Source organism: Colius striatus, chromosome 7 (assembly GCF_028858725.1).
Source record: "Colius striatus isolate bColStr4 chromosome 7, bColStr4.1.hap1, whole genome shotgun sequence".
In the NCBI taxonomy this organism is placed as follows: domain Eukaryota; kingdom Metazoa; phylum Chordata; class Aves; order Coliiformes; family Coliidae; genus Colius; species Colius striatus.
In genome coordinates this window covers 34,303,838-34,322,798 of record NC_084765.1, presented here as the reverse complement: position 1 = coordinate 34,322,798, position 18,961 = coordinate 34,303,838, and the positions used below count along the sequence as shown (strand labels likewise).

The following is an 18,961-nucleotide window of genomic DNA, read 5'->3' as shown; positions in this document are numbered from 1 at the left end:
CATAGCTGAGGTGCTGAGGGCCATGGTTTAATGATGGGCTTTGCAGTGTGAGGTGAGAGGTTGGACTTAATGATCTTAAAGGTCTTTTCAAACCAAAATGATTCTGTGATTCTATGAATTGGAAAGTGTCAGACCTGATTGTTCAGCTGTGGCCACCCGCATAGCACTGGGTCCACCTCACTGTCTGATTTCCCCTGGCAGAGAGGGACATGCACTGCTTTGTACATTTAATTCAGTGCCTGAGGAGAATTTGTAGAAGCAGGTTTTAGATGCCTGGAAATTCAGATATGGTGAGGAGAGAGTACACATGGCTCCAGGCCTGTTTTAATGGGAGAAATGAGAGACCCAGCGCCCTGTGGCTTTCACAGGACTTGGAGAGGGTTGTCCTATACTTTCTTTTCTGGCAATCCTCAGTATGCAGTGGCAACTCCTTAGAAGATGACAACTTCAGGCTCTCAACTCCTCACAGTTACTGTTCTAAAATGCAGAGCAATCTCTGCAGCATTTCTTTGAGTTTCCTTGGGGGTTTTTGTTGGAATAACAAGACAGTCCAAGCCTCATATTAGATTCCCTGGTGCAGAGGGATAATGACTATGGCATTTCTGTCCCCAAGGAGAGGCTATAGCCTGGTTTTCTTAAAGCTGGGAGCCAGATAGCCTGCCCACTGCTTTCTGTAATTTGTTTCCTTTAACTCCTTCCCTTCAAACCCACCTTTGCGTGGCAACTTTAGGAGAAGCTGATTATCACTGCATTGGCTGTTAATGTCTCTTTCTTTTTCTCTTACAGCTCAACTCCAACTTCATCTCTGGACCCATATTCCCCCTGCAATAACAACTGTGAATGCCAAACTGATTCCTTCACTCCAGTCTGTGGGGCAGATGGGGTCACATACTTATCTGCCTGCTTTGCTGGCTGCAGCAGCACGGTGAGTGGGCTTTCCTCAGAAGCTCTCACCTGTAGGAATGATTCTGTGAGTGTGAGTGAAGTTAGTGTGTATCTGGCAGAGTGCCTCATTTTCAGCCAGCAGTGGTTACAGCCCCAAAAGCTAACCTCCTACCTCAGGTGGGCCTGAGCCACTGTCAGATTTCCCTGTCTTGTATAGATGTCTGCTGATTCCAGCAGCAGTCTACCAGGGTCATCCACAGAGCAGGATGGCATTCCCCATCCTCCTCCTCCTCCTCTGGTCTTTCTCCTCAGCGTGGAAGCAAGGAACACGAGAGGAGAGCTGCACTGGCAGAACCCAGATCCTCTACGAGAGCTCACTAGCCCAGGCCACCTTGTCTTTCCTCCTGCAGCTCCTCATCTCCTTGCTTCTCCACCTGTCCATGCTTGCCCTGCCCAATGCTTTCATTCTTTTTCGTCTTGCCCTTTAGCAAATCTGATTCCTAGGCACATATGATCAGATCCTGGTTTTATTTACCCTTGTTTAAGCTTTCCTTCCACTCCTCTTGCCTCTCTTTCCCTGTTTTGCTCTGAGCAGCAAGGACAATTGTCAAGGGAGCAGAGGCTCCATCCAAAGACATTCTGTATTTTTCAGCTCTCCATATCTAAGAGTTCATTCTTTTCACAAACTCTTAAAGACCAAACCATCTCTGTGTAAAGATATGGAGAATTTTTAACAATGTCTTAAAAGCCTGCTTTTCCATTTCCTGCTGCTGAAATGCTAATGTCTTCTGGGTTATGCTGGAAATAAGTGCCTGCTGCTCCTGTGAGTGGGAACTGATGGGGTTCCTGCAGCCCTTGCTCGCTGCCTGGGGCTGTGCCAGGCATGGTGGCCACTGCCACTCTGCCTGTGTGGAGCCCCTGGGAGGTCAGCCTGCTCACAGTGACCATTTGTGTCTGCAGGAACATCAGTGCTGACTACATGCAATTAACCGTTCATGGCTTCATCCTTCATTTTTGAGGAGACATCAAACCTCCCTTCCTGCCCTAAAGAGACAAACTACCTGCAGGTCTGCAGGTGCCAGTGAGTGGAGTTGCACACTGGCTGCTGGCAGCCTCACAGCCCAGATGACCCGGGAGCTCATCCTGCTTAAACTATCCTTGGTCTCCACTCCAGCCTCAGAGTTGTAGGCATCCCTTTGACATATTCCACTTCCAAGAAGCTTTCAGCAACCCCACATGAGACTCCATGAGTGTGTGGCACATGCAAAAGTGTCCCCTCCTTCCCTCTTCCTCCTTCTCCTTCTAAAAAGAGACAAGTCATCATGATCATTTTAACAAGAAGCCAGCTTATACAGGCACACAAAGAGTGTCTTGCAGTTCACTGAGCTCGTAGCAAGAAAACAGCCAGTGTAATCTGTGGCTGGAGTGTGGGAGCAATCTCATTGTAAAGTTCAGGACAAAGCTCTGGCTCATCTAGAAGGAGCACAGAATGAAAATTCAGCTCTGCCCCTTCAGTCTGCAGCTGCACCTGACCTCATGCTCTGCAAGAGCAAACTTATGAGCAAAAACCTTGCTCTCCCTCGCCCTCTCTCTTACTCATTCTGTCTTATTTTGCCTCTTTGTCGTCATCTTGGGGTTCCTTTCATTGCTTTGTTTGCAGTAATGTTTTGAGCACAAATTAAGGAAGCAGTACCATCCTCTGGAAAGGGCATTATCAGGAATTATGGACCATTTTGGCCATGCAACAGCCCTGAGGCAAAGCCAAATTGCCAAACCAGGTTTTAAACCCATAATCCAGGTAATGACCTGTCTAGAGGGTCTTGTGAATGTTATATGCTTGTGATGAGCCAAGGGTTGCTTTTTACTGGGACATAAAATTCTCTGAATGCTTTATTTAACTTTACAGCACTGGATGTTTCTGACTGCCTCTCTCCCCTTTTCCTCTGTGAACCATTTCTAAAAGCAACGTGTAGCTCAGGTAGTTCTTCCTTTTCATTTCTTCTCTCTCACTGAGCTGGTGGCAGAGGTGCACCAGTCCAAAAAGCAGCAGAAGTATCAGTGCTGATAGAGAGAGCTCTGGCACCCTCAGGAGTTTCTCTTTCAGGCCATTCCTGGAAGTGACCCTTGCAGATGAAACCTTTGACCATGCATCTTGTTTGTTTGATGCCATTGTTTCTCTCACCCTTTTGGCTGGAAACAGATGAATTTCAGCCTGGCACTACCATGCTGGCATCTCTCATGGCTTTGCAGTGAGGTACCAGCCTGTCCCTTCCCTGTCACAGCCAGGGTTTAAAACAAAAATGAGGAATTAAAAACATGAGTAATTAGCATAGATAATTACCCCAAACTCAGGATGCCATTAAAGGAGCAAACTCTGCATCTGTGCAGCTTCATGTGCACACAGAAATGTGAGTGTGCGAGGTGCTGGGCAGTGGAAGGCTGTGACAGTGTGTGGCTGAGTGCAGTGGGGTTGCAGGCATGACAATCTGTAGCAATTTGGTGTGGGTAGGAAAAAGTTGCCTCTCCACAGGACAAAGATACAACTCCATCTTTGATGTTTCCTTCTTTGATGTCTGTGAGTTGTCTAGTGTGTTAGTAATAAAAGATCAAAGATCTCTCAGGTAAGGACAAGGTGCAGCACTAAGCAAGCAGATGTGGTTGGTACAAACTACTCCCAGTGCTTTGGGCTAGAACCTTGGTGCAAAATCGTCAAAAAGTGGATTGAGGGGCAGATTTTCAGGCAGTAGAAGTGGGAACCTCCCTCATGGCTTGTAAAAAATCACACCAATGGGAGGAGAATCTGCCCCCCTATTGCTGTTTCTCTCCATTGGTGAGAGCCCACAGGAAGTGAGAACCCAGGTCTGCGTGTTTGCTGTGATGGGAATGTTCTCCCAGTACATTTCAATGCAGGTGTATACTTCCCTGGACTTAAACAGGGTTTGAACCCATGGGGCTGTGTCCAGCCTAGTCTCTGGCAATGTGCTGCAGTAAGAGCCAGGAGCTACAAATTCCTGTTGTCTCTGTGCAAAAAACCACTGCAGTGGTGCTAATTGTCACCATCTCCAAGCCTTCAGGTGGCAGCTTCTAACTCACAGCACAGGAATTTGTTATGTTAATTATTGCTTGCCAGCCAGAAAGGCACCTGCATATCTACTCCAGCTCTCCTGGAGTTCTGCACTGCGGTCTCTCTTGCCCTCTGTGCACTTATTTGGAAGAAAATCACTTGACTCCTATACAGAATAAAGAGATTGGTGTCAGAAAGGCTGGAGCAGTATCCCCATGGATCCTTATCTTTGGAGGCAGTGAACCAGAAAGTGTGCTTTTGTATGGTCCTGAGGGGACCCCAGCAGAAAAAGCGAAGGAATTTCTGCTTAAACGTGGTAGAGGGGGAAGGGGAGGAGATTTAGCTGTTTTTCCATATGTTTTATTTTATGGCATTGCTCCTCTTACAAACATGTGACCTGCAAACCCAGCAGGCTGATGAAGACAAGCCATGAATCATTTATGATCGCTTCATTCTATATTCGTTAGGGGATTTCTCAGTAGTATTGTGTGCCTTAATTGCACTGACATCCCCCACTCAGAAATTCAGGAGGGTGAGATGGAGAATAAGGAAGGGGAAAAAAAAAAGAGAAATCCCTAAATCTGTGACTGGCAAACAAAGCTTCTTTTCACATCCTGCACTTGCTGGAGAGATCAAAGAAAAATGCAGTCACTTTGTCCTCCTTCTGATCACATATTGATAAAGTTTATCTCGCCTGACTTCAGCTTTTAGCTCAACACAAATCCCTCTGAACCACATGTCATTTATTAGCCCTGTAGTGCACTTGAGGCCAGCCAGCAGTGTCTGTGCTGCCAAGCTGTGATAGTTCAGCTCCTGCTGAGCTGCAGCACCCATCATGGGTAACTCCTTCCCCAGGATTCGAGGTGCTGGAAGGAGGCGCCGAACCCGCAGCCAGTTCACCTGCTTTTAATGTACTTGAGTTTAATTGCAACAGCCAAGAAGATGGAGGTAAATAAGAAAGTAATTAGAACCATAATTTGGGGATCTTCCTTGTCGCAGGGACACGGATCGTTTCTTTATTCTCCTCCAAAGGGATATAACGTGGTAATAATTTTGTTGCAGTGACATTTATGGGAGAGACTTGAAAGGAGCAGAAGAAAAGAAACAAGCCAAGGGACAGCTTTCCCTTGCTGGCAGCATGCATCAGAGCTGACACGCTTCTGAAGTTCTGTACAAACCCCCCTCAAATAAGCACTTAGGAGTTACTTAATTGACCATTAGAGGCTTCGGAGCTGCTGTTGGCAAGCCCTCATTAGAGAGCGCAGGACAGCAGCTCTGCCTTCCCCTGAACCCCTGTGCTTCTCTGCAGAACCTCAGTGGTTGTTCGTGCCTCACCTCGGTCCCTGCCGAAAACGCCACCGTCGTTCCCGGCAAGTGCCCCAGCCCCGGCTGCGAAGAGGCCTTCCTGACATTCCTGTGCGTGATGTGTGTCTGCAGCATGATCGGGGCCATGGCGCAGACGCCGTCCGTCATCATCCTCATCAGGTAGGACCCCTGAGCTTGAGGGGCTGCTCGTGGGGGTGGGAGCAGGGCTGGGGGCACCCTGGGCTGCTGCTGGGAGCTTCAGGTCCAGCACAGCTCCTGGCCTCTGCCTTTTGGGCTCCACTGAGGGACGCCGGGCCGTGGACTGAACCTCAACTCAAGCCGTCAGGAAATCTTCCCTTGGCTAAGCACTCCCTGGTGGGGACACTTTGAAAGAGCTGTCTGTATTCTCATAAGATTTTGAACCCCCTCAGTAAATGAGCTATGGGCACGGGCTTTCCTGTACATCAGTGCCTTTGTGTGCTGGCGGGAGTCGGGGATGTGAAAGCTCAAGTAGTCCTGCCTGAGTTTCAGCCCTGTTGTTCCAAGTGTTGATGAAATATTTTACCCTCTAAGCCACAATTTTGCTTGGTAGTACCTGGTTTGTCCATGGCATGGCCTCACCAAGTTCAGTGTCTACAGTGCTGACCTGCTGGAGAAAGTATGAGCATTGCTTGAGTGCAGCTTTGGTAAAATAGGAGTGAGGAGGGACTGAGTTTGCAAACCAAGATCCCTGCAGGGATGCTGCAAGGAAAGGTGGCAGGGTTGTTCTTAACCATTAGCATGGAAGGGAAATAATGAATGTTCAGCTTCCAGTCCAGGTAGTAAGGATGTTACAGCTGCACTGGGAAAGGGGCAGAATTGCAGCACCATGTTCTCAGCACATAATGGCCTAAGATATCTGCAGAGATGCCCTGGAGATCATTCATATAAGCCACAGGAAAATGGAGGGCTGCAGCAAAAGCTGGCTTTGGTCAATACCCCGTTGGCTAGAGTTTAACTTCTCTCACTCTGGACAAGGTCCAAGAACAGAAGGAACCTGAAAGTCTGAAGGACACCTGTGAATTGAACCAATACGAATAGGTGGGCAAAAGTAGGTTATTCAAATAACTGACCTTGTGTTTCCAGACACGTGGAACACTTCACCTTATGGTATTCGTATATATCTAAGCCCACGTTTATCCAGAATTACTTATCTGTCCGAGCTGTCACTTGCTGAGAATAATAACCAGAGGCATAAATAGCAGATCCATTCTGCTGCCTGGAAAATTCCAATAAAATTGAATCAATAACATCTGTATTAGAAACACACTCTTGAGTGGATCTTGGACGGAACAGCTCTGTGAGGGCATATCTCCCTGCAGGATACAAAATGAGATATTCCACCTACTACTTCGTTTCTCTCTTTGCATCTACAGTAGCTAAAGGGAAATGAAATTTCTCAGGATAAATATTGTGGCAAAAGTAGTTTGAGGAGTTCTTTGTTCAAGGGAGCTGCCAGCACCTGTAGCATCCTGAGTGGAGACGTCTCAGTGTCGACTTCAAATGAGATAAGCCAGTCGGCAGCCAGCAAGAATACAAGGGGATAAGAAAAGCAAAGGGAATATGAAAAATATTCAGCTCACAGCTGTAGGAAATATTCACATGTCTAAATTAGTAACTCCACTCCCCTCAGAATCACTGATGGCTTCGAAAATGTAGAGGGAAGATCTCCTCACCATGTGACACTTCATGCAGTCTTGCAACTGCCATCTTGGACTGCTCAAAGCAAGCTCTGACGTATGAGTGTGTCCCCAGTGTCCATAGCAGTGACAAATGGCATCAGCAGCTCTTGTGGTCTATTTAAAAATGAACTTCTGTGTCTGTAAATTAGATGCCTAGGCAAGTAATTTGTTCACTGCTGGAGTCTGTGGGAAAAGAAAATGTTTCCAGGTGGTAACTTACACTCTGATCCGTGGGTATAGGCATTAACTTTGGTCTTAAGTACAGAAAGGTGGACTGATGGGCAGCACCACTGATTGAAGACTCACTGTGAACATTTCACATGGTACTGGGGAATCCCATTTAAGCCAACACATTAACCACCAGAACATTTTTCCAAGGGTGGATGCATAAAGGCCTTATATCAAGCCTGAGGGTCTGCCTGAAAACTGCTGAAATTCAGGCAGAGGTCACAAGCTTCATGCAGGAATCATCGTACATGTTAACTGGAGGGCAGGTGATCAGAATGGGCATCTCAATTTAAAACCTGCTGCTCTTTCTTGCTGTGTTATTGCTGTTGTCTGATGCCCCTCTGATGTGTTGATACAGAGGACCACCACTGTCACCACGGGTGCCTCTGGCAGTGCTGCCTGCAGACCTCTCTAAGGAGCTGAATGAAGAGGCAGCTTAGGCCTTTAAAGTTCCTCTGAGTGATGAATCTATTCATATAGGGAGCACTGGCCTGCTTTCCCAACCTTTATATACCCTGGGAAATAAAATGCTGTTGTAAGACTTAAGACCAAACTCATGATTTCTGAAATTGCAAAGGGTTTGCTGAGCCTACCCCAGGAGGATGGCTTTAGCCCACAGCATCCTTGAGCTAAGCGAATTAGAAAGCCATGAACTGGTTTTTGAAGGATAACACTAATGCCATGGAGTGGGTTGTGTTCCTAGCAAATGGCAGCACAGCTATTGCCTTCCCAGCATAAGAAAAACTCACGTGCTAAACTCATGCTCGTGAAAACTAGTCCTCTTGAGCACATCCTCACTGGGAGGCCTGATTTAACAGGCCGACAAAGCCTTTTGGTCCATCATCCTCCCTTCTCTCTCTTGTTCCCAGTAGCCTGGGAAGTCTCAGAACAAAAAGTTTTCTCTTGCACAGGTTCTCAACATCTGAAGCCTTGAAAGCATGATGGGGAGCTTGCAAATGATGATTTACCGAGATGGGAATGTCATTTTGCCCCATCCAACAACAAGATTAGCTGTTGTTATTAATGACTTAGCTAAATTCCTGAACCTATCACCAGTGCAATTACTTTTGGGGCTGTAGGCATTTCAGGCAAAGGGAGAAGAAAAACCCCGTTAATGACTTTTCTGAAGAGGTGGTGGTGGCATCCTGGCTGACAGCACAGAATGGCCACGGGGTGTGTTAATCAAAGCAGAACAACAAGAATCGATTTCACTCTCTCCCTCCCTCCTCCCTACAGAACCGTGAGCCCCGAACTCAAGTCTTATGCTTTGGGGGTGCTTTTCCTGCTTCTCCGTTTGCTAGGTAGGTACAAACATTTCATGTCCTCTCTCATCCTTTCCTTTGTCAGGGAAAACTGTGTTTTGAACATGCAGAAGTTGTTTTGTACTCCTTGCAGTGCTGTGGTTGCCGTGAGTGGTGTCTGACACGATGGGGTCTGAGCCCTCTCTATGAAGGATATCACATCAAAGCTCCTGAAGGCACTTTTCCTGCCATTTGAGTTGTGCTAATGGAAGAAAATGCGGTGTTGCATGAGAAATGGCCATTTCTGCCGTGGTCCCACACAACCAGTTACTCTTCTATAGCTGTTATTAACATGTCAGCAGCTTGCAAAATTACTGCTGTATTGCATATTGCTGAAGTAGAGGGATATGTATTTTCGTGCTCCTTTGAGGGACAGGACCCATGTTACACGGTGTGTTTGTCCCTTCCTTTGGGTCTCTCGGAAAGGGAAGTAGTGAAATGAGACAGGCTGAGTCCTTATATCCTCCCGTGGGTTAATATCCCATTAAAATGCATATAGCTGTTCCTCTGGACTGATATGTGCTTCTCTTGTATGAATTAAAAGGAACATAGTGGGCTGTTATTCACCTGCTTCTTGTTTCTGGGTGGAGAGGTTTTTCCCCTTTTGAAGCGATGGCTCTTATTTTAAAGCTGCCATATTTCAGCTCATTAATCTCAATGATTCAGGGCAAAATCCTCCCTGATCCATCTCATGCACAGAGCTTCTGCATGTTGTGGAGGTGGAGTTTACTTCTTTTTTCTAGCAGGACATGGGCAGTACCTTCCCTGCATAACCCCCCACCCCTGTCTCCAGGGAATGAGATGGAGAGTAAAATGCAATCTCACTGGGAAGCAGAGGACCAAAAATCCAACAGCATGCGTTGCTTTGAAAAAGTGACCCCTTTTTTTGTAACACCTTGTTCCCCTTTAGCTGGATGTGGTGGTCCCAGAGCAGTTTACTATAAAGCCAATTAGATTTTCCTTGCTTTTGGTGAAGGAACTGCAGTCACACAGAAAGCACCATCACATGACCTTATCCAGAGCTCAGATAACTCAGAGGGAAGCTTCTGGGTTGACTTGGGTCAGCTCTGGTTCAAACCTTGCAACGACAGCATTTTCTGTAGCTGCTGGGGCTGCTCTCAGGCAGTGTCCTGTTCAGCTCTCGCTGGCTGAATGCAGAGTGTCAGCAGGCAAGTGTGCCAGGATGGCTGTGGGCTGTTGTTTCCAAAGGTAGAAGTACCGGAGGGGGGAGATTTTCTCTCTTTTCTCTTTTCCTTTCAAAAGCCTCCTGAGATAGCGGCATGTTGAATTCCTCCAAAACCAGGCTCAGACATGTGTGCTTAAGTTGAATAGGTTATTTTCTTTTCCTTCTAATAAAGAAGCCATAGTAAGAATTTAAACTCGAATCTTTATGTGTTGCTCTGTCACTAAGGAATTCCCATGAAGACAGACAATACATCTTGAAGCATATCAGCAAAGTAGCCTGAACCCGTAGAAAATGAAGAGAAAGGTACTTCTCAGTATGAAGGGTATCCAAATTTTGCCCTTAACAACCTGAGGTTTGAGAATAGCTTTACTGATTTATTTTAAAAGCTTTTCAATTCACCTTTAAGCTTTGACTTAAGAAGACAGTGATAATAGCTGCTTCTTGAACCAAAGGAGAGTATTAAATATAGGAGGTATGGGACCCAGAGGTGCAATCGTGGCTAATAGATTTCAGTAAGACAGGAGCAGCTTTTTTTTACACAGCCCTACAGATTCTGCTGTGTGATATATATTTAGCAGGAATTTTTGCAACACTTTGCAGTAAGAAGTAAAACATGATTGAGTCTCTTTAATATTCACTGCAATAACACGAAGCAAGACTGAATTCTCCCGGTATCCTCCTGGCTGTATTATGTTATTTCATAAGGATTCTGCTGCGAGAGGACAGCGGTAACTGTGTCTCCATATAAAAGTATGACTGCAGTTTCTCAGAGGTGAGAGTAAAGCAATGTTGTTGGAATGGAAATGAGTTTTAGACTTGTAAGAATCCAGACACATCCTTTCTGGATAGCGTTGACCACTCATCCTAGCAAAGCCTCCTCTTACCACAAGCCGTTGTTGGTTGCCTCTCTTCTTCTGACATGACAGAAAGAGTCTTTCTCTCAGAAGGACTTTGCAATCTTCAGTACAGCACTTCATCTCCCATATCTCAGAGGGCCTGAGTTGTTACTGTGACCCTTTTCTCCTCTGGTAAAGATGACCTGAAACACTCACTGATTCCTAAAAGTTTTTCATGTATTCTTTCTTTAGGGTTTCCACGTCGTGTATTCTTTAACAGACTAAGAGGAAAATGCATCCACACAGGTGCAGCTTTGAAGTTAATGAAACTGGTCCTTCCTCAAGTCCTGTGAGGTAGAATTTCCAGGCCAAATTATCTTTAAAACCTGGAAAGCCAGCTGAGGGCAGCAGATGGGGACAATAGCTCTCTCTGAAGTTCAGCCTGTATGTCTCCAAAGCTTTGTATCAACATCTCTCAGCATGGTAACAAGTAGGGAGGGGATCACGTCTCAAAATTACCATCCAAATGCGTTTTTCTCTTACTCCAGAAAACTTGTGGTACCTGCCTCCTCGGTCACTGCCCCATCTGGGTGTTACTCCCTTAGGTGGCATCCACTTGGCTTGTTTCTGGCAGAAGCCCAGCTGAATTTTCAAAGTCCAGGCCCTGGAAGCAGAACCATCCCACTCTGGAGTTTCCAGCTGTTGAAATGACAACAGAGAGCTGGTGCTGACATTTTTCCCCAGAACATAACCAGATTTTTAGATGTGATGACTGGAGTTAATGTTTCTAACAAAAAGATTGTCTTGCTTTTGTATCATCTGTTTTTATTTACTACGTTTGTGCTATCAGTGACTGGTTAAAATGAGTACCAAAAGCCCATAAGAGCCTTTCGTAACTCCTGCATTTATTAACATATAAGGAAGATCAAACAAAATCTGGAGAGCTCTAGTTATCAACAAAGTAAAATAAAGGGGTCTCAGTTACCACAGGGAACAGTGAAGACAGCCAATTTATTTGTAGTCTTAGGATACATGTCATGAATTGTCACTGTTTTGTTCGTGACAAGCTGAAGGAAGGTGTCTTTTCTTAAGCTGGAAATCTGGGTTAATGATGAAACTGGATCCAAGATTAAACATTTTTCGGTCTAGAAACTGTGGTTCTCGTGTCTGTTTTGTCTACACATGTCTTTATACAGGCATCACAGCACCCACAGATGCAGTGGTACTGTCAAGGGTATGCTGTGCCTACCTGCTGCTGGATTTTGGTAGATACAAGGCTCTCCTTTGCTTGTTGTCTTGATTTTATCAGTCAGGGGTTTTTTTTTCCAGAGTTTATCTGCTTCCAGCCTCCCTCTGTAAACACAGCAGAAGGAAGAGAAATGGTTTACATTACGTGGAACATCCACATTTTCTTCTGAGTGCTGCACACTTGGTGCAAGTGTGCTGGGGCACGTGGGAGAACCCTGCTGTGATGTTTCATTTCATGGTGCACTGAGATTTGCCCTTCTTTTCAGATTTAATCTTTGGAATCTATTAGAAGTCAATGTTTCTTTTCCTTAGACCTGAAGAGAACCTTCTCCTGACACAGTGAAAGATCCAAAACTAGATCTCAGTGCCTCAGCTGATGTCAGGCTCTGAACTGCAGTGCTATGGCATCCTTCAGGTGAACAGCCTAGAATGCAGAATTACCAGTATCTAAACAGAGAGCTCTCTAATAAACAGCAAGGCTCTCCTCCTCCTCTTTCATTTACCCCTTCACTCAGTCTCATTAGACAAACAAGAAGCTTAATAAAAGCCACTTAAACTGAAGTAAAATCCTTCCTGCATGTTGATATCAGCAGGAATCTTTTCTGTAGATGTTGAGACCAAGCTGAAAACTCATCCACACACTTTGTTTAGGTTGATTTAGAACTTGGAAAATCAGACCCACAGGCTGCAGCTGGGAGCATTAACCTTAATATAAGAAGCCTCTCTTTCCATGCTCTGCAATCACATCCTCTCTTTTTTATCCCAAGGATCATAAAAGCCTGATTTGTTTCTCTTGTTTCGACAGGTTTTATCCCACCTCCACTGATCTTTGGGGCTGGAATCGACTCCACGTGTCTGTTTTGGAGCACGTTCTGTGGCGAGCAAGGAGCCTGCGCGCTGTACGACAACGTGGTCTATAGATACCTGTATGTTAGCATTGCTATAGCCCTCAAGTCTTTCGCGTTCATCTTATACACAACCACCTGGCAGTGCTTGAGGAAAAACTATAAGAGGTACATCAAGAACCACGAAGGTGGTCTCAGCACTAGTGAGTTTTTTGCCTCTACTCTCACCCTAGACAATCTGGGGCGGGACTCGGTGCCCCCAAATCAGCCACATAGGACAAAATTTATCTATAACCTTGAGGATCATGAGTGGTGTGAAAATATGGAGTCTGTTTTATAGTGACTGTGGAGGGGTGAACTGTGTTAATAATACAAGGGTCCTTTTTAATCAAACCAAGAAGAGAGCGCGAAGGAGGAAACGTAACTGCAAAGCATCAGCGGCAACACAGGAAACTTTTGTCTTTTTCTCAAAGTCAGACCCAGCCAGGATTCTTCAGAAGAGCATCCTTCAGTGGGATCACTCCTGACAGCCTTTGGGGTGATGGAGGAAGCAGGGAGCAGCTGTGGCTGGGTACCAGCCCCTTTGATGACAGTACGAGCTTCCAAGAAGGGCATCTGCTTGCATCTACGAGCTTCCAAGAGGTTCACCGGAGAGCTCAGCGGACAGACAGGCTTGGGCACGAGGCGTAGAGCAAGCAAGGTGATGAGAGCAGTGCTGGGGCAGGCGTTTGTGGCTCCCACAGGGCCCCAGGGTAACGTGGGGCCCGGCAGCGTGGGCTGGGTTAGCGGGGCCGCATGCTGGTCAAACCCACCACGCTCTGTGACGGCAAAGAGGGAGCGGTGCTGGAGCTGTTCCACCACTCACACTCTGTCACCAGCCACCAGTCCACCACAAATACCTTGAAAGCTGCTGGAAGCCTTCCAGGTGGCGAGCAGCGCTGTCAGAGGTACCCAGCTCCTTGCAGCCCAGGCTTATTCGCAGATTGCAGCTTTGTGGTTGCCTGTGAATAGCTGTGCTCGCATCTCTCAAACCCAGTAAAGTTCAAGACATTAGCTCACACTTGCCAAACGTGCTGTCAATTTGAAAGGGGGATGAATTCCAAATACTTGTCTGTGTAATCCTCTAATAAGATTTTTTTTTTTTCCTTTTTAACAACTTATTCTCTAGTCTATGTTAACCCTTAAACCGCTGACACTTTCCCATAGGGAGGATTTCTTTCTGCTAGTTTGGGGAAGGATCCTGTTTAATTCACCCAAAACATAACGTGACTCAAGGGGTTTGTTTAATCCTCTGCGTTTTCTATCCATACGCCTTCATTCTAATAATGCTACCAAGCCAATGAAGACACCTACTATGTTTTTAAAACAGAGAACAAATGCACTGTGTCTCTATACAAACAATTGTCAGTTGGAGAATTATAGATACTATGATGATTTACATGATATAGTTTTTTTTCATATGCTGTGTGACTCAGTGAATACATATATATATATATATATGGGGAGGCTGTTTATCTTCTCTCCAGTTTTTAAAGATACCTATATATATATAATTTGCAATCTAGAAATTGTGTGGTGGATGTTTTCTTTAAAGTGTGTGTGTGTGTGTATGTGTGTGTGTGTACAAGATGAAAGGAATACTGACCTTAATCCTGCAGCCCTCACAATTGGCTATTTTTTTTTTCATTTGAGCAATTCCACTAGCTTCAGTGGAAGCCAGGTGAGGAAGGTGGAATGATCTTCCCTCCTGGAGGCCACATTTTGCCCTTAGATGTGCAAATAGTGTTCCTATGGAAGGCTGGGTTATGGGAGCAGAGGCCAGCGTTGAGCACCTCTGAAATTTCCATTCAAATCCTCAAGAGGCACCATTGCAGGAGCAGATTTTTGGCTTTGCTTTTGCAATGCAGTCTGGTGTAAGCCTGCAAAAATCATGGGGAAGCTTTTATCTAATTTCAAGCAGCATTGGGTCAGGCTTACTTTGCATGCATATTTTTCTTTTCCCAAACACTCCTGCTGGGTAGCAATACAAATTGGTTGTGTTTGATGTGTTTTCCCTGGGAACCAGACCCATTTCTGATGGACTAAATGTCAGAAGGGTTTTAAGGGTTAGCATCAGAATCAAAAAGCTCCTTTATTTTGTTTGTTTGTATTTGGAAGCCATTGTGAACTTGCAGCTGTTTAGAGAAGTAACCTGGTGTGTTGAACCCGATGCCAGACGTCACTTCCATGCAGCTGGCCAAGGGGTTGATCTTCCCCGAGCCCTTGTCCATTGCTGGCAGTGGACACCCCAGAGTTGACACAATTACAGAGGGTTGGTAACTTGCCACTCAAGTTCAACACCTTTCTGGCAGACTTTGCTCTTACCTAGCCATCGAAACATGAGTGTGGGGTGTCAAACTCCTTCCACCTGACTGACTTTACATGGGTGTTTGTAATTTATGCACAGCATTATATATTCAACAACAATAAGGGAAACAACAACAACAACAACAAAGATGTATCAAGCAAACTCCACTGTGCCAAACACTTGACAGATATTCTAACTGCAGATATTTGAGTCTCGGGTTTCAGCCATGTTAAGAGTCACTTGATTAATGAGGGAGTTTAAAGAAAAAACCACAGTTATTAAACTATGCAGTGCCATTGTTAGATCGGGCAGTAAATGATGCTTTTTAGATTGGTTGAGTATATCCTGTCTGCGAAAATGGAGATACTGCATCCATAAAACAACGAATTTTAAAAAGGCACAGGGTGCATAACTGTCTCATAAAATATGTATAATTGTCAAGTATAAGCCTTTGAAATCATTCTGTACAGTTCTCTTCATTCTGCAAATTTATTACTTAGACTGCTGTCTCTTCAAATGTTAGCTCATAATTTTATACTGTACACACACATCCAGGCTCCAAGACAAATGTCACAGAACAGAGCCTTTCTGAAAGCCTGATTGCTTGAAATTCTATAGCCCCTTTCACAATTACATTCTGCTTTTGCCCCCCTGAAAGCCCAAGGTGAAGGAGAATTGCATGCTGACATGATGCAAAACAAACTCTCTGTGTTCAAGAGCTCTGGTTTGTCAGTACAGTCAGAAGTCCCCCTTGACCTGAGTTATAGAAACAGGATTCCAGGGCACTTAAATGTTTTCATTTTTATGTTTGGGTTGGGTTGCTTTGGTTGGGGTTTTTTATTCATTTAATCTCTTTGTATGTACGGGAGAGCAATTGAATGGGGTTACTTACATCATTTTTAAGCTGTAACTTGAAATTCCTGCATGATTGTTGTTTTATTATCATTCTAATGTGACTTTTGAGAAGCTCTCTCCCCATCCCACTCTGGGTTTTTTTTGAGGCTGTATCAGATGCCTGCATCAGGAAGGGCTTTACTGTCCAAGAACAGAGCTTTAGTTTAAAGAAAACACACAGACCGAAACCTTCATCCATCCCAGCAGGCTCTTTGGGTTATTTTCTGCTTTCAGAACCACGAGCCAGTTTTTGCCTGCGAGCCCATAGACGCTATAGAATAACAAATGAGGAGTCTCAGCCATCCTCCCCCTTCCCAGATTGCAGCAGGGGCCCTGTGCCTGTCAGCACTTCGCTTCCATCCCGCCACTGCCTTAACCCTGCAGGACACTTAACGAGGATGGAGTTAGCAAAATGCCCATTCCTGGGAGCAGAAACAGGGGCCTGGGCTGAGCTGTGCAGTCCAGATCCAATGTTGGAGGGGTTTTTTTACCTCCCTCTTCGTGGACATTGAAATTCAGGGTTTTGTTGAGACCTCAGGCTCAGCAGAATTGGGAGTTTGATGTTTCTGAGCACTGTGTGTCTGTCTGCTAAGGAATGGGTTGCTTGAAAAGAAAGAAACAAACTACTTGAGATTTAATAGTCTCTAAGGGATTGTTCACTTGCCTTGAGGTTGGGGTTTCCTTTCCCTTGCACAAGTATCACCTTTGGCATAACCAAGTAGAATCAAAAGGGGACCCCAACCTAAAACTGGTGCAGATGACACTAGAGTCAGTTTCTTTGCGTCCTTGTTAACAAGGGGATGCATTTTCAGAACCTTATGGCTTTTACATGGTGAAATCATACATTTTTCTGACTTTGCCCAGCATATCTTGGATGTACAGCAGGACTGAAAAGGCCATCACTTGAATTATCTTAGCAAACCTTCCATTCCTTGGGAATTCAACTAATAGGGGCCTCACACTGCCAGACCCCTGCAAGATGCACTGAACTACTCGGTGCTGCTGCTCTTAAACTCAGTTGGGTCTCACCTTGCTGGGAAGGTGAAAAGGGAAAGATGCAGAGAGGAATTAGCTTCAATTAGCTGAGTTAACTATGCTTCAGAGCACTTCAGAATGGAACTGATGGGCTGCAGACATTGGGAAAGTGATTGGAGTACTTCCAAATGGCTTCCTTGGCATCTTTTATCTTGGGAAAAAAAGTACTAAAAAATTGAGGGAATGAGTGAGATTTGGAGTCCTTCCTATACCCACCAGAGTTTTATGTTCATCACATTGCTGTTGGAGGCAACATACTTCAGGTTTACCCTTGTTTCTCAGTAAACAAGGCTCTGGGGGACAGAAAGGCAGCTCCATCCTGTAACCAGTGATTTCACGCTGTGGCAAACCCCAGACAACCTGAAGACCACCAGCACTGTGAAGTGTCAGCCCCAACTGTTGCTGCCATGTGAGAGTTCGTCCCAGCTGAGTGTGTTGTGCTCAGTATTTTCTTAAGACTTGGGCAGTCTTGCTGTGATGTTTGTTTTATCCTTAGCAGGTGATGTGGGGAGTTGTCAGTGTTAGACATAGGCAGATGCATCACTGGGCTGATGTGGTAACAGCTGTGTTCCTTTGTTCACAAGAGTTTCCAAGAGTTTAGGTACAGCCATGCTCAGCAATCCCCCTTATTTCACATGAACTGCCTTTGCAGACAGAAGCAGGTTTGCTGTTATTCTCTCTCCAGATCTGATTAGTGCCTGCAAAGTTCACAGGCTTCCTGTGCTTAAGGCAAAGCACCCCTGAGTCTAAGCAATAATACTGACCTGTGCCCATTTGCATTGGGAGTTTTTGCTTTCCTTACCTAAATCTGAGTTCAGCTCTCCCAACATCCCGTGCTGGTGCTGTGACTCACCTTTTCTGCTGGCAGCAGCTCCTGGAGCCAGGCAGCCGAGATCCAATTGGTGTGAACGCAGGTGGCAGTTTATTAACACGGGCAATCGTGTGATGGGAGCCTTTGGCCCGAGCCAGGCTCAGCTTCAGCTACGTGGTGGTTGGGATTGATCCAAGGAGGAAAGGAACAACCGGGGCATTGTGGAAAGCCTTCCAGAGGCCCTGAAAGGATTCTCCACCCTTCAGTGCTGCTGGATAGCCCAGCCTGTCCTACCTCCCTGAGACCCACGGTTTGTGGGCATTTCTTGCAAACTGGCCATCAGCTTCCTTTCTCCAACCACGGTGCTTCCTTTCTCCAGCCACAGTTCTTCCTTCCAGTGACAAAGCACAGCTTGGCTCTACCAGGTCAATATGAGGTGTTCCGAGTTAGTGGCTGGCATTTAGATGTGCCTGGGATGCCAGCAGCTCTCACTCAGTATTAGATATGCTCAAAGCATTATAGTTTGTTCTGCTTTTATACACTAAACCTGTTACTTCTAGCCTGCAAATTATGTAATCTATCATTCCATTGACATTTCTAGCCAATCTGAGTCTTAATACAATTGCTTCACTGAAAAATGGCCTTTCAACAGTTCTCAGACATTAGATACTTTACTAACTGGCGATGCCAAGTAAAATCTTTGGGCATTGTCTGTTCCCTGGATCCAGTGGAGCAGAAGCAGACTCTGTCCCTTCAGAAGCAATACTGGTGCTTTTTTTGACAGAGTATGACCATGGACTACTTTTCTTTCAGCTGCTCAGCTGTGAGCATCCCTCAGTCCTAAGAGGCCACAGAGGGTTCAGGAGAAGCCACCTGGAGAGAGGAATCCGTTTTAGATAGGTGCAAGAGTGGGACCACAGGATGTATGTAGCATAGATGCTGTGCTGCTTTTCAAAACCTTGCCTCAGTCTCTGTTGGATGAACGGAGTGGCTCCAGGCATGAGGTCTTTGGGATGCTGTGTTTGCAGTGTTTCCTCCCCTTTTCTTCAGATGAAGTGTGAAAGAGCAGAGTGTCACACCCTGGGAAGGAAAAGACTAGCAATACCCTGACATTCGTAGTGCTGGGCTCGTTCTACACCACGCTGGTGTCTGCAGATGGCAGAAAGCAATAAGAAACTTGTCAGGTCCAACTCAGCAAATAATTTATAGCAACTTGATAAATGAATTTTCCCTCTTATTTCTTCCTTACGAATTG

General features: G+C 45.5%; 1 protein-coding gene across 1 annotated transcript in view; it reads left to right on the top strand.

Moving 5' to 3' along the window:
• The window catches only part of SLCO3A1 (solute carrier organic anion transporter family member 3A1), a 143,102-nt gene extending 128,817 nt beyond the window's left edge, over positions 1 to 14,285 (top strand). Inside the window, exons 7-10 of the mRNA XM_061999966.1 lie at positions 787 to 925; positions 5,259 to 5,434; positions 8,440 to 8,504; positions 12,580 to 14,285. Coding sequence (XP_061855950.1) covers positions 787 to 925; positions 5,259 to 5,434; positions 8,440 to 8,504; positions 12,580 to 12,959 — 760 coding nt within the window. The 3' untranslated portion in view covers positions 12,960 to 14,285. The remainder of the gene's footprint in view (positions 1 to 786; positions 926 to 5,258; positions 5,435 to 8,439; positions 8,505 to 12,579) is intronic.
• Positions 14,286 to 18,961: the final 4,676 nt, after the last annotated feature.